Source organism: Dendrobates tinctorius, unplaced genomic scaffold, assembly GCF_039654945.1.
Source record: "Dendrobates tinctorius isolate UK_male_01 unplaced genomic scaffold, ASM3965494v1 ptg000145l, whole genome shotgun sequence".
NCBI classification, from domain to species: domain Eukaryota; kingdom Metazoa; phylum Chordata; class Amphibia; order Anura; family Dendrobatidae; genus Dendrobates; species Dendrobates tinctorius.
The window spans coordinates 10,163,224-10,175,907 of record NW_027361812.1 but is presented as its reverse complement, the minus strand read 5'-3'; the positions used below and the strand labels follow the sequence as shown (position 1 = coordinate 10,175,907).

The 12,684-nt window shown below is 43.9% G+C and overlaps 1 protein-coding gene across 1 annotated transcript in view; it reads right to left on the bottom strand.

Moving 5' to 3' along the window:
- The window catches only part of TNS2 (tensin 2), a 256,747-nt gene that overhangs the window by 145,900 nt on the left and 98,163 nt on the right, over positions 1-12,684 (bottom strand). The window contains exon 2 of the mRNA XM_073546168.1: positions 7,274-7,379. Within this exon, the coding sequence (XP_073402269.1) occupies positions 7,274-7,379 (106 nt within the window). The remainder of the gene's footprint in view (positions 1-7,273; positions 7,380-12,684) is intronic.

Sequence of the window (12,684 nt, the reverse complement as noted above, 5' to 3'; positions counted from 1 at the left end):
GTCCACCATAACCGGGTTTTTTTATGAACAAGATTCTTGTGGTTCCGGGTCAAATCTAGCAGAGGATTGTCAAGAACAAAACGCATTTTTAATTACCGCCTCACAAGAGCAAGAAGAATGGTTGAATGTACCTTTGGTATTCTGACAGCCAAATGGCGGGTCCTATTGACTGCGATCAACCTCAAGACAGAAAATGTGGACGAGGTGATCAAAGCTTGCGTGGTACTCCACAATTTTGTTATCTGCAAGGAACCCATTTCCATTGAGGACACCTCTGAAGAAACCACCTTGCAAGATTACCATGACATTACCACTAGAAGTTCTGTGACGGTTTCAGTAATGAGGGACAATTTTGCACTATACTTTATGTCACCTCAAGGCAGAGTACACTGGCAGGATGACAGAGTGTGAAAGATTTGTGCCCTTAACCAAACTTGTGTACCTTCTGTACCAACAGTATATACCTTTGCCAACCAAAGTTGGCTATCTTGTCATGGTCTTACTATTTTTACCTTTAGGCCACAGGTGTGTACCTGGTTGTGTTTTATGCAAAGTATTTCACCTTTTAACAAAAGTTGTGTACATTGTTAGGAAATCACCAACAATAAACACAACTTTTTAGGTGAAATACTTTGCTTCCAACACAACCAGGAACACAACTGTGGCAAAAAGGTCAAATTTACCCACAGTTATATACCAGGTTTTGAATACCTTTTGACCTTTGAAATTATTTAACCTTTTTTTGTAAACATATTTCGCCGCAGAAAGAAATGACAGACAACCATTGTAAAAGTAATTTAACTTTTATTTAAAATTTTTTTTTTTTGTAAAATGTTTTTAAAGTTAGTTAAAAAAACTTTTTGAATAAATGTTTGAAAACAAACAAATGGGCATTTTTATTAAAAAAAAACATTACAACTCGGTGTAGTGTGGGGTGGAAATACTGCTGGAGGGGCTGCGGGACACTTCGACACTGGGAGTGTGGAGAGAGGACTGGGATCGTGGTGGGGAAGGAACAGTTAGAGGTGAAGGTGTGGAAAAAGCTACAGAATGGGTGGACATGTGGGAGGCAGAAGAGGTGGTGGGCGGTGGAGTGGAGGGTTGGGCAGGGACTGTAGGAGCAGATGATGTTGATGGCAAGTTGTATGGGGAAGGAGTTTGGTACGGGGAAGGAGTTTGGTACGGGGCAGGTTGCTGGAAGTGGGGAGATGTCTGGTACTGGGGAGGTTGCTGGTACTGGGGAGGTTGCTGGTACTGGGGAGGTGGCTGGTGCTGGGGAGGTGGATGGTATGTAATAGGAGGGGGAGGATGGAAAGTGGCTGGAGGGGGTGCAGGTGGAGGAACTACTGTGGTGGGAGGAGGAGGTTGGGAGGTAACATGCTGGAGAGCACTGTGGCATGAATGCATTACATGCATCTGCTGGGTAGGAGAGAGCGTTTCCATGCGCTCCACAACAGACCTGAAAAAGGTGTGGTTTGGCGAAGATCTTGCTTCTGAATGCATGGTTTGCAGAAGTGTCTTCACCTCCAGAATGCTGGAGTTGATCTGCTGAAAGCCTGCGGAGATTTGCTCTGACAAGACTTTTAGACAGTTCTGGAAAGATGCATTCAGATGCAAGAACTCTGGCGCATAAGTCTTTTCCTGACCCCTCTGCCGCCCAGTACCCGCAGGTGTACTAGAGGTGGCAGGGGCAGAAGGGTGGGGTAAAGGGAAAGCGATCTCCTCACCAGCAGCTTCATGTAATGTAGGCGGCCACGATGCTCCTGTGCTGGTGGATGGGACAGATGGGTCGAATGTGTGGGAAGGCTGGGAAGGTGCAGATGTACCGGGGCGGTCGAAGTGTCCCTCGGTGCCGGTCTCCTCAGGGATCGCCTCAGAAGGGTCCAATCGTGCAGGCTCCCGAGTGCTGCTCACCGTGCTGTGGAATAAAGAGAAAAAAACAATTAAAATAGTGACATGGTATGGCCCTGGCTGAAAAAAAAAAGTTACATCTAAACATTTTTTTGTCACATGTGGTGTGTAATATTTACCTTCTGGTGACCATTGTATACCGGAGGAACGACAGGGCTCGTGCGTACTTGTACTTGCTCCTGCGTCCTCCAGATCCACTCGGGGCCCGCATCTCTTTATTGAACTCCTTCTTGAAACGATCCCTCACAGACCGCCACCGCTTCACAATTCTCTCCCCTGAAACGAGAAAGGACAAAGTGGTTAGTATACAACATCAGTGTTTCCCAAACTCCAGTCCTCATGGTCCCCAGGGGTCATGTTTTCAGGATTTCCAAAGTAAATAGAAATCCTGAACACATGATCCGTGGGGACCACGAGGACTGGAGTTCGGGAAACACTGGTTTAAATCAAGCAACCGGTACTGTATATACTTACGCTCTTTAATCTGGGCCCGAGCATCGAGGTCCTCCCAGCGGTCCACAAGGAGCGAACAGATTTCCTCCCAGAGTCGTCGGGTAACGATAAGGTCAGCATGGCGGCGGTCAGCCATATTCCAGAGCGGCTCCCTTTCTCTGACGAGATCGATGAGGTGGTCCACATCGATTCCTCCATCCTCACCGTCAGAGTCGGGAGCACGCTGTGAAGGCTGTTAAAGAAAAAGACAAAAATAACATAATTAGCCTCCACAAAAGAAATGAAATAAAAAGTGCAAAAAAACAAAGCAAAAATATTTATACTTACACGCTGGTGACCGCCGCGTTGCTGTCGCCGACGACCCTGGGAGGCACTGCGAGGACCTCTTGGCCGAGCACCAGATTGGGAAGACTAGAGAAGAAAACAAAAAATGTTATGTCTTTGGATGTAGGCATTTGTTTGCTGTGTGTGGTCTGCAGAACATTGTTTTCTATGTGTTGTGTGTAGTGTGATGTTGTGTTTCTGCGTTTGATGTAAAAATCTTACCAATTGTGAGCCCACTCCAGGTGTCTGTCCACCCCTTCCTTCTTCTTCTGGGAGCTCCTCTTCATCTTGTGATTCCTGTTTTGAAATAAAAGGCAATGAATAGACATATATTACAGAGATGATGGATTTTGGAAATAAAAACTTACCGTCAAACGCTGACGATGCGAGGGAGGGCTCCCAGAAGAAGATGTGCTGTCTTCCTGCTGGCCAGACTCCATGGCTGTGGGTGGTGTTGCTGCTGCCAGTGCTGCCATTGCTGCTGCTGCATCTCTTGGGCGGCTGTTGAATAAAGAGAAACAAAGGGCCAATGAATATCTTGATATTCCATGGCCCTAGTTTGGAGGAATGGGGGATTTGATAATTACCGTCTCTCATCTGCTGCTGGACTCCCCTCCCGTTGTTCAGCATGCTGCTCCATTTGGGGTGGTGGTGGTGCTGATGGTGCTGCTGCAGATGTCTTCTGCCTTCTCCTGCACCTGGTTCTTGTCTTGGGTGGCATGTTGGGTGTGGCTGAGGGTCCCACTGTCTTGCTTTTATATATGTGTCTTGTGGGCAGAGCTACTGAGCATGCTCAGACCAAAAAAAACGGATCCGGCCACCGGATCCGGCTGTCGCCGGATCAGGCGCATTGCGGCGCTCATAGGCTTTCATTGTGTGAAAAAGCCCGACACGCCGGATCCGGCGTGTCCGGCTTTTTCGCCGGAGACAAAAAACGTTACAGTAGCCGTTTTTTCCAGACGCCGGATCGCGACACATTGCCAGATCCGGCGAAAACCGGATGAAACGCATGGCCATCCTGCTCGATCCGACTCTAATGCAAGTCAATGGGGGGGGAAACTGGATCCGGCATTGCATTTCGCCGGATCCGGTTTTTGTCAAAAGCGCCGGATCGCGCCTGACGGCGAAAACCTGATGTGTGAAAGAGGCCTAAGAAGGCTTAATAATTTTTACAGAATAAAGCTTCCGGGGAACTTTTCATTTTGCCTGGACATTACAATAAATGATAAATGTCAGATTGATGGGGGGCTCAAGGCTGGTTTCCCTACTGATCTCTAGATCGTATGTCCAGCGCTATTTGATTCTTCGCACTAAATGACTGTGGTGAGAAAGAGTTTTAATGGGTAGATGGTCAAATGTTTGCTCTGCTGCTCTAACCAATGACTATATGTAGACAGCAGGGTACAGCAGTACAGGTCCCAGATGTGGGGTTCCTTGTGATCAGACATTTACTGTTTAGCGGTAAGGTGAAAAATGTCCATCATAGGAAAACTCAACTAGGAAATTCTGATGTTACAGAAAAGCGTTGTCACGATCCATTTTTGGATCTGTCAGATCTGGATTCTCTTTTATAAACCTTTTCTCTTTCAGGCCATCGGGGGTTAATGTCAGTTTTGCCCCCGGTGGCCGCTGGTGTTACTACAACTGTAGATGGTCTGCTGATGGGTTTTTCCCCCCGGTGGCTGCTGGTGTTACTGCATGGTGATTAATTATCTATGCAGGTGGTGACCACTCCCTCTTCCCTTTATAGGCTACCTGGTGCTGCAGATCTCTGTTGGTAATACTGTTCATTTGGAAACCAACCGTGGTGAAGACTGGACCTACCTGGTGCAGAGGGGTTTCAGCTTATCTGGAGCAGTGGTGTTGCTGCTGAAGAGGAGAGCTATCGGGAGCAGTGGTGTTACTGCTGAAAGCGGAGTTCAGGAGCCTTAGGCTGTGTTCACACACAGCGTTTTTTTTCGCGTTTTTCCCGCAGATTTACCAACAAATCCGCTCAAAAAATGCTTAAAATAAGCTTCCCATTCATTTTAATGCATTTTGCACTTTTTGTGCATATTGATGCATTTTTTACCGCGAAAAAAACGCTCCGCGGTAAAAAACGCAGCATGCTCATTAATTTTGCGGTAAATTCCGCATTTCTGGCTATTTTCCATGTGTCTTGGGACGCGCGGAAAAAATCGTGGCAAAACGCGCTGAAAAAAAACGCGCGTTTTCTGGGAAGGAGTCCTGTTTTTATGCAGAAATTTTCTGCATACAGTGGGGAAAAAAAGTATTTAGTCAGTCAGCAATAGTGCAAGTTCCACCACTTAAAAAGATGAGAGGCGTCTGTAATTTACATCATAGGTAGACCTCAACTATGGGAGACAAACTGAGAAAAAAAAATCCAGAAAATCACATTATCTGTTTTTTTTTCATTTTATTTGCATATTATGGTGGAAAATAAGTATTTGGTCAGAAACAAGCAATCAAGATTTCTGGCTCACACAGACCTGTAACTTCTTCTTTAAGAGTCTCCTCTTTCCTCCACTCATTACCTGTAGTAATGGCACCTGTTTAAACTTGTTATCAGTATAAAAAGACACCTGTGCACACCCTCAAACAGTCTGACTCCAAACTCCACTATGGTGAAGACCAAAGAGCTGTCAAAGGACACCAGAAACAAAATTGTAGCCCTGCACCAGGCTGGGAAGACTGAATCTGCAATAGCCAACCAGCTTGGAGTGAAGAAATCAACTGTGGGAGCAATAATTAGAAAATGGAAGACATACAAGACCACTGATAATCTCCCTCGATCTGGTGCTCCACGCAAAATCCCACCCCGTGGGGTCAGAATGATCACAAGAACGGTGAGCAAAAATCCCAGAACCACGCGGGCGGACCTAGTGAATGAACTGCAGAGAGCTGGGACCAATGTAACAAGGCCTACCATAAGTAACACACTACGCCAGCATGGACTCAGATCCTGCAGTGCCAGACGTGTCCCACTGCTTAAGCCTGTACATGTCCGGGCCCGTCTGAAGTTTGCTAGAGAGCATTGGGATGATCCAGAGGAGTTTTGGGAGAATGTCCTATGGTCTGATGAAGCCAAACTGGAACTGTTTGGTAGAAACACAACTTGTCGTGTTTGGAGGAAAAAGAATACTGAGTTGCATCCATCAAACACCAAACCTACTGTAAAGCATGGTGGTGGAAACATCATGCTTTGGGGCTGTTTCTCTGCAAAGGGGCCAGGACGACTGATCCGGGTACATGAAAGAATGAATGGGGCCATGTATCGTGAGATTTTGAGTGCAAACCTCCTTCCATCAGCAAGGGCATTGAAGATGAAACGTGGCTGGGTCTTTCAACATGACAATGATCCAAAGCACACCACCAGGGCAACGAAGGAGTGGCTTCGTAAGAAGCATTTCAAGGTCCTGGAGTGGCCTAGCCAGTCTCCAGATCTCAACCCTATAGAAAACCTTTGGAGGGAGTTGAAAGTCCGTGTTGCCAAGCGAAAAGCCAAAAACATCACTGCTCTAGAGGAGATCTGCATGGAGGAATGGGCCAACATACCAACAACAGTGTGTGGCAACCTTGTGAAGACTTACAGAAAACGTTTGACCTCTGTCATTGCCAACAAAGGATATATCACAAAGTATTGAGATGAAATTTTGTTTCTGACCAAATACTTATTTTCCACCATAATATGCAAATAAAATGAAAAAAAACAGACAATGTGATTTTCTGGATTTTTTTTTTCTCAGTTTGTCTCCCATAGTTGAGGTCTACCTATGATGTAAATTACAGACGCCTCTCATCTTTTTAAGTGGTGGAACTTGCACTATTGCTGACTGACTAAATACTTTTTTTCCCCACTGTACGTGTGCACATAGCCTTACTCTGCTGCTTAAAGCATTGGCAGCAGACAAAGCTAAGTTTTGTTTTTTAGTTGCTTTAACTCCATGGTGTCTGTTTTATCTTTCCTTTGGTTTGTGGTGCAGTTCACTTTATTCCCTGTCTCACCTCCTGGGGAGGGGGTTGAGGGTTTAGCTCAGGGTTTAACAGGAGATAGGGGCAGGTCGGGGACTTGGGCCTCACTACCATCGTGTACCCCCAAGTTAAAGAAAGTCAGGGCACCCCCTTAGCCGGAGGGGCAGTTCAGGGGCCCAGGTTCCACGTCTCTTGTTTTTCCCTACTGCCCCGTGACAAGCGGTTGTCTGTTCGGGAACCTTATCTATTATTAGAGATGGAGTACAACTGCGAAGAGTCTCATTTAGCTGTAGAATGAGAACGGTGTAATGCCCTATTTCTCCTGTGGAGGCACAGCAGGAAAATTGCCCTCACCGACAAGAGCTGATCACTGATGGTCCCGCTATTCGGATACCCACTAATCAACTTACTGCCAGTAAATTCTTCCAATAAAAGGAACAATTCCTTTAAATCCTAATTATGAAATGAAAGTCTGTATTACCAGCATCAGTCCAATCTTTGGATCGCTGGAGAACATGTGGTGGACTTTTTGACACAGAATCCAGCTTGTACATTTTCAGTTATGCTTTGCCATAACGGTCAGGAATGGGTATGGGCAGTAGTCATTGCTTACCTCTGCAGACACTGCCTTGGGATACGACAGGCTCACTGCATGCAGCGCACAGTCTCTTCTTTTTCAGTACTTTCTCATGGAAAATGTGACGTTCACCCCCCGTGGGCTGCAGAGGAAACAACATCAAGATTAAACATGACCACAAGTCTAATAGAATCAGTGGGAGACTAAAGTATTACAATCTTTGCACCAACAGATTGCTAAAATTATGGGTTCCAAAATATTTCCAGTTGTGGAAAAAAAATGAAAACTATTTTAGAATTTGAGGAGTACGGTGTTAAAAGTGGGAATGAAATGTTGAAGGATTGTTCATGATTGTGAATCACATGGCTCCATATGAACTAGTTTTTTTTTTTCCCCAAAGTTTTTTTTCGCAGCCATTGATTTGACAGTGCATAATTTGGAATGGATTCCTTCAGGATCCGCTTCAAAGAAGTGACATGTACCTTCTTTTCTCCCAATAGGCCTTTTTCAAGATCTCTTCAAGAAGAAAAAGCCTCAAAAACTCCTCGTATGAACAACAAAGTGGATTTCCCATAGAAATGAGTAAGAGCTTTCCAAGTGGTTTTCAAGGAGTGTGAACATAGCCTGAAGAGATGACATTGGAAATTATTTCTTGGAACCAATGGCTACCAAGCTTACAAGTATTCTCCAGGCCTGCTAAGGTCAAGCTGCAAGCTTTACGGAAAAATGACATTTCATACACCTCCAAAAAAACAGGGGAAGGTAGTCACATGAACCAGCATACTAAAAGGAGTTTAGATAAACATTTTAAATACCCTATTAAATACTTCTGAACAGAATGTAATACATTAACTAGGTACACTTGAGACTGCAATTATCTGCCAGAGCAAAGAGCAGCGAGAAAGCCCTGGTGGTGGCTTTGTGGTTATCAGTGCTCTCCAAAAATATATTACAAGGTTATTTGGCCTCCTATGGACTTAATTGATGAGTATGTTCTAGATCTGGGCAAATTCCATCCCACGGGTCACACGCAGCTCTTTGTTTATTCCACTGTGGGCTGCAGACCAGAAACGCCAAAGGACTGGAAACAGTGGTGTCCCGCATCATGTGGCCACGTCCTGCCCAGCCTCTCACTGACACTGATACTGATATTTGCAGCCTTGGGATGCAGATACTGGTGAACACAATAATGGAACAGGGAGCTGTCAGCAGCTACTTATGCCCTAAGAGGCTTGTGTAGGGACTTCATACTGTGCCCTAACGAACTTGTGCGGTGACAGACTGTACAGGGGGGCTGCGTAAGTACATCATTCTGTGTATGGGGTCTTTGTGAGGACATGAGGTGTGGGGGTCTGTGTGTGGACCTTATATGGCTTGGGCGGCTTTGTGGTGACACTATACAGTGTGGGGGATTTGTGGGGACATCATTTCTGTGTGAGGGGCTTTGTGAGGACATCATACTGTATGATGGAACATAATACTGTGGGGGGGTTGTGAGTACATCGTACTTTGTGATAGGACACCATACTGGGTGAGGGGGTTGTGGGGACATCATACTGTTGGAGGGGCTTTGTGGAGCATTTTTAAGCATGATACTGTTTCAGGGAACATCATATAGTTTAAGGGGCAGTGTGGGGACATATTATGTGGGCAATTTTGTGGTGACATATTGTCTCTTGGGACTGTGGGACCATCACATTGTGTTGCGAGTTGTTGATCAAGGTACAAAGGTTGAATAATAGGAGAGGTATGATTTATGATCTTGTTAGAAAGCAGTAAATTGTATGGTTTTGATTTGCTCCGACAGGTAAATTACAATAAGCCCTATATACAAAAAAAGGGTTGCACTCTATTGTGCTAAAGCATGTCAATGTGAAATATGAAATATGAATAGTAATGTGGCTTTTGAATATTAGGAAAAAATCAATGAGACGCTTTGCACAAAATTTGGCCAAATAAGGTCTGCCCATCAACCATCGTCAAGGTGGTCTGAAAGACTGATGGGTCTCTGACCTGTGTGAATACCTCTCTTAGGCCGATGTCTGTATTCCTGAGTGAATGTGGACACCTGTCTCAGTAAAGCCTGCATTTATGCGTCGGTAGGGACCTGCTGTAATTAAAATTACCACATGGTGAAGGGCGGAGTGCTCGGTCAGTAAGCTAAGTTAGAAATAACAAAAGACTGACTGGCACATCCAAGCTAGTGTGAATAGGTGCACACCAGGAGCAGCTACCTCCATATACATGGCTGCACAAAACCCACTCATACAATAAAAACATAACAATCAATTTCCTTTAATGGCAGAAATGGCCGTGATATTTATTTTGGGTTACATAAATTAATAAATTAGTTCAATAAATTAAGACCAACTTGTTTACCAGACTTCCAAACCATAACCAATCCACCCATCTCTTGGGCGATTTTCCCACAAGCAAACATTACGACAAAATACATCAGAGGGTGGGAGGGAGGGATCTTCTTATCTTCTTCCATGTCGTAATAGGACCAATGGGGGAAAACAGGGTTATTTATATGATAAAATAGCCCGCCAATAGTTCAACTGACCAATCAGAGCTGTTAAAAAAGGCGCCAAAAAACTGGTCAGAAGCAGTTTTTACTAGCTCAAGTATTACGACAGACAGCGCGTTGACCTCAGTTTGACCTTTCCTTTGGCCACCAACTGAACTATTATAATGAATTTGACAGGGTTTGTGTTGCCATGAGTCCCCCCCTTTATTATATTGAATTTACGAGGTGGGGGGCTAACAATATACAAAAAACCTTGATGCTGGTTGATGGGCTGACATTTGGCCAAATTTTGTGGAAAGCGTCTCATTCATTTTTTCCTAATATTCAAAAGCCATATTACTGTTCACATTTCACATTGACATGCTTTAGCACAATAGAGTGCAACCCTTTTTTTTGCATACAATAAGCCCTATCATGATATTGTTATAAGCCCTTCACGCAACCTCCGATCCTCACAAGTAGAGTTGTGCGACTTTAGTCGGATCGGGTTTCATGAAACAAAATTTGTTTCAGATGAAACTGGTCAGACTAGGGCAAAAAAAGTCGGAGTTTGGTCCGAAACCCAACCCCAATGCAAGTCAGTGGGGAATAAAAGTCGGCATTGAGTGGATGAATGTCATCCGCTCAATGCCGACTTTTATTCCCCATTGACTTGCATTGGGGTCGGGTTTCGGACCAAACTCCGACTTTTTTTGCCCTAGTCTGACCAGTTTCATCTGAAACAAATTTTGTTTCATGAAACCAGATCCGACTAAAGTCGCTCAACTCTACTCACAAGATCTCCTTCTCTCCTCTTCTTCCCACAATCACATGCAAGATTTCTCCCGCGCATCCCCCCTACTCTGGAACTCGCTACCACAACATACCAGTCTCTCGCCTACCGTGAAAACCTTCAAAAGGAACCTGAAGACCGACCTTTTCCAACAAGCCTACAACCTGCAGTAACCAACCATCCACCAAACCGCTGCCCGACCAGCTCTACCCCTTCATATACTGTATCCTCACCCATACCTTGTAGATTGTGAGCCCTCGCGGGCAAGGTCCTCTCGCCTCCTGTACTATTTGGTGACATATATTGTTTAAGATTATTGCACTAGTTTTTATTATGTATACCCTTTTCACATGTAAAGCGCCATGGAATAAGTAGCGCTATATTAATAAATAATAATTGGAACATATATTACCAGTAACAGCTAGTTAATTGCTAGCTCAATATTAAGTGATAGAAATTATAAAATAATAATAAGCAGAATTAAAGGGGTTGTCCCACGAACAAATTTAATTTAATCAACATTTTCATTAATAGATCTTTGAATAACAATAAATTCCACAATTGGATGTATTAAAAAAATATTCCTGTGCAGAGATAATCTTATAAATGTGCCCCTGTTATGTACTGTGTAATGGCCGAGTCTGACCGTACAGGAACATGGTCTGATCATACCACAGCTCCTGGGCAGGGGAGGAAGCAAAAGAAAGGATACAAATAGTACAGCATGGGATCACAAGTGATTCTTTTTTTTTAAATAAAGCATTCTTAAAAACAAGCAGGGAAATTTTCTACTTTACAAAAAGAATCAGCTGTGATCCCATGCTGTCCAATCTGTATCCTCTCTTTTGCTTCCTCCCCTGCCTAGGAGATGTGGTATGATCAGACCATGTTCCTGTCCATGACACAGGAATAACACAGTGCATAACAGGGGCACATTTATAAGATTATCTCAGCACAGGAACATTTTTAACACATCCAATTGTGCAACTTATTTTTATTCCAAGATCAATTAATTAAAATTAACTTTGCTAGTGGGAAAACGTTTGGTTCATCAGATTGGTCCACCACAATCACAGTCTCTCTTGTGGCCACTTGAGAAAATTAATTGCCCACCCTTGTTCGAGATTGTTAATCCTATTGGGACTGATGTGAATGGTAAAAATCTCTGTAACACCACTGCAAAATATGTTAGTGCAATATAAACAACCCAAAATAAATAAAATACAACAGTGTCCATGATGATTTGGAGTGGCAATCTACTCCATGTAGTTCAATAAACACCATGTAAAGTTCATTAACTTTGTACTGGTGCTATATGTAAATTGAATACAAAGCAGTGGGACATATTCAGATCAACCCATCAACAGAGAATGTTTAAAGAAAATTGGACGACCCAAGGTGGACAACCCTTTGAATACTTCAGTCTAAAATTGGCCACATAACGGGACTCAGACAGGCCTCATGATTAGGATGTGTGCCTCTACTTGCATCAGCATCAGTTATGCAACAGATCCATTTTTAACATTAATTCCATTCTCCTGTTCCTAAAAACAGAACAGACAAATGGAATGTCAAAACACAAGTGTGAACATAGTCTTGAGGACCCCATACACGTTAGACTAACATCAGCTGAACCCAATATCGGTGAGCTACTATGTATGGAGGCTTCCAGACTATTCCATAACAGATGATGTTGGAGAAGATAAGGATGCGGTCAGTTTCATTTTGGGCTGCCAATTCATTTGTACGTGGCGAGATGAGCCACCGTAGAGACTACAGGAATGATCGGAAGAACAAGATCTCCTTTGTATGTAGGCGTCGGGAGAGATAGATTCCTGCCGAATGATCGCACATGTATATATAATTACATTGCATATGTACAGTATATATAATTATTTTGCACAGGTATTTATAATTTACAGTGGTCTGATGACAGACTAATCTTTAATTTATACACTATGGCAATGTGGCGTCCTGCGTCTTTATCGCCACAAAAGGATTAAATATTTACTGTTTTGTGAGCAATGGGAGTTATGCTTTCTCTGCCAGAGACCACAACACACACACACACACAATTTACCTCACTCCCTTACTTGTCTGAAGCTTAGAGCGTTGCAGACATACCCTAACTGGGAGGGGAAGGAG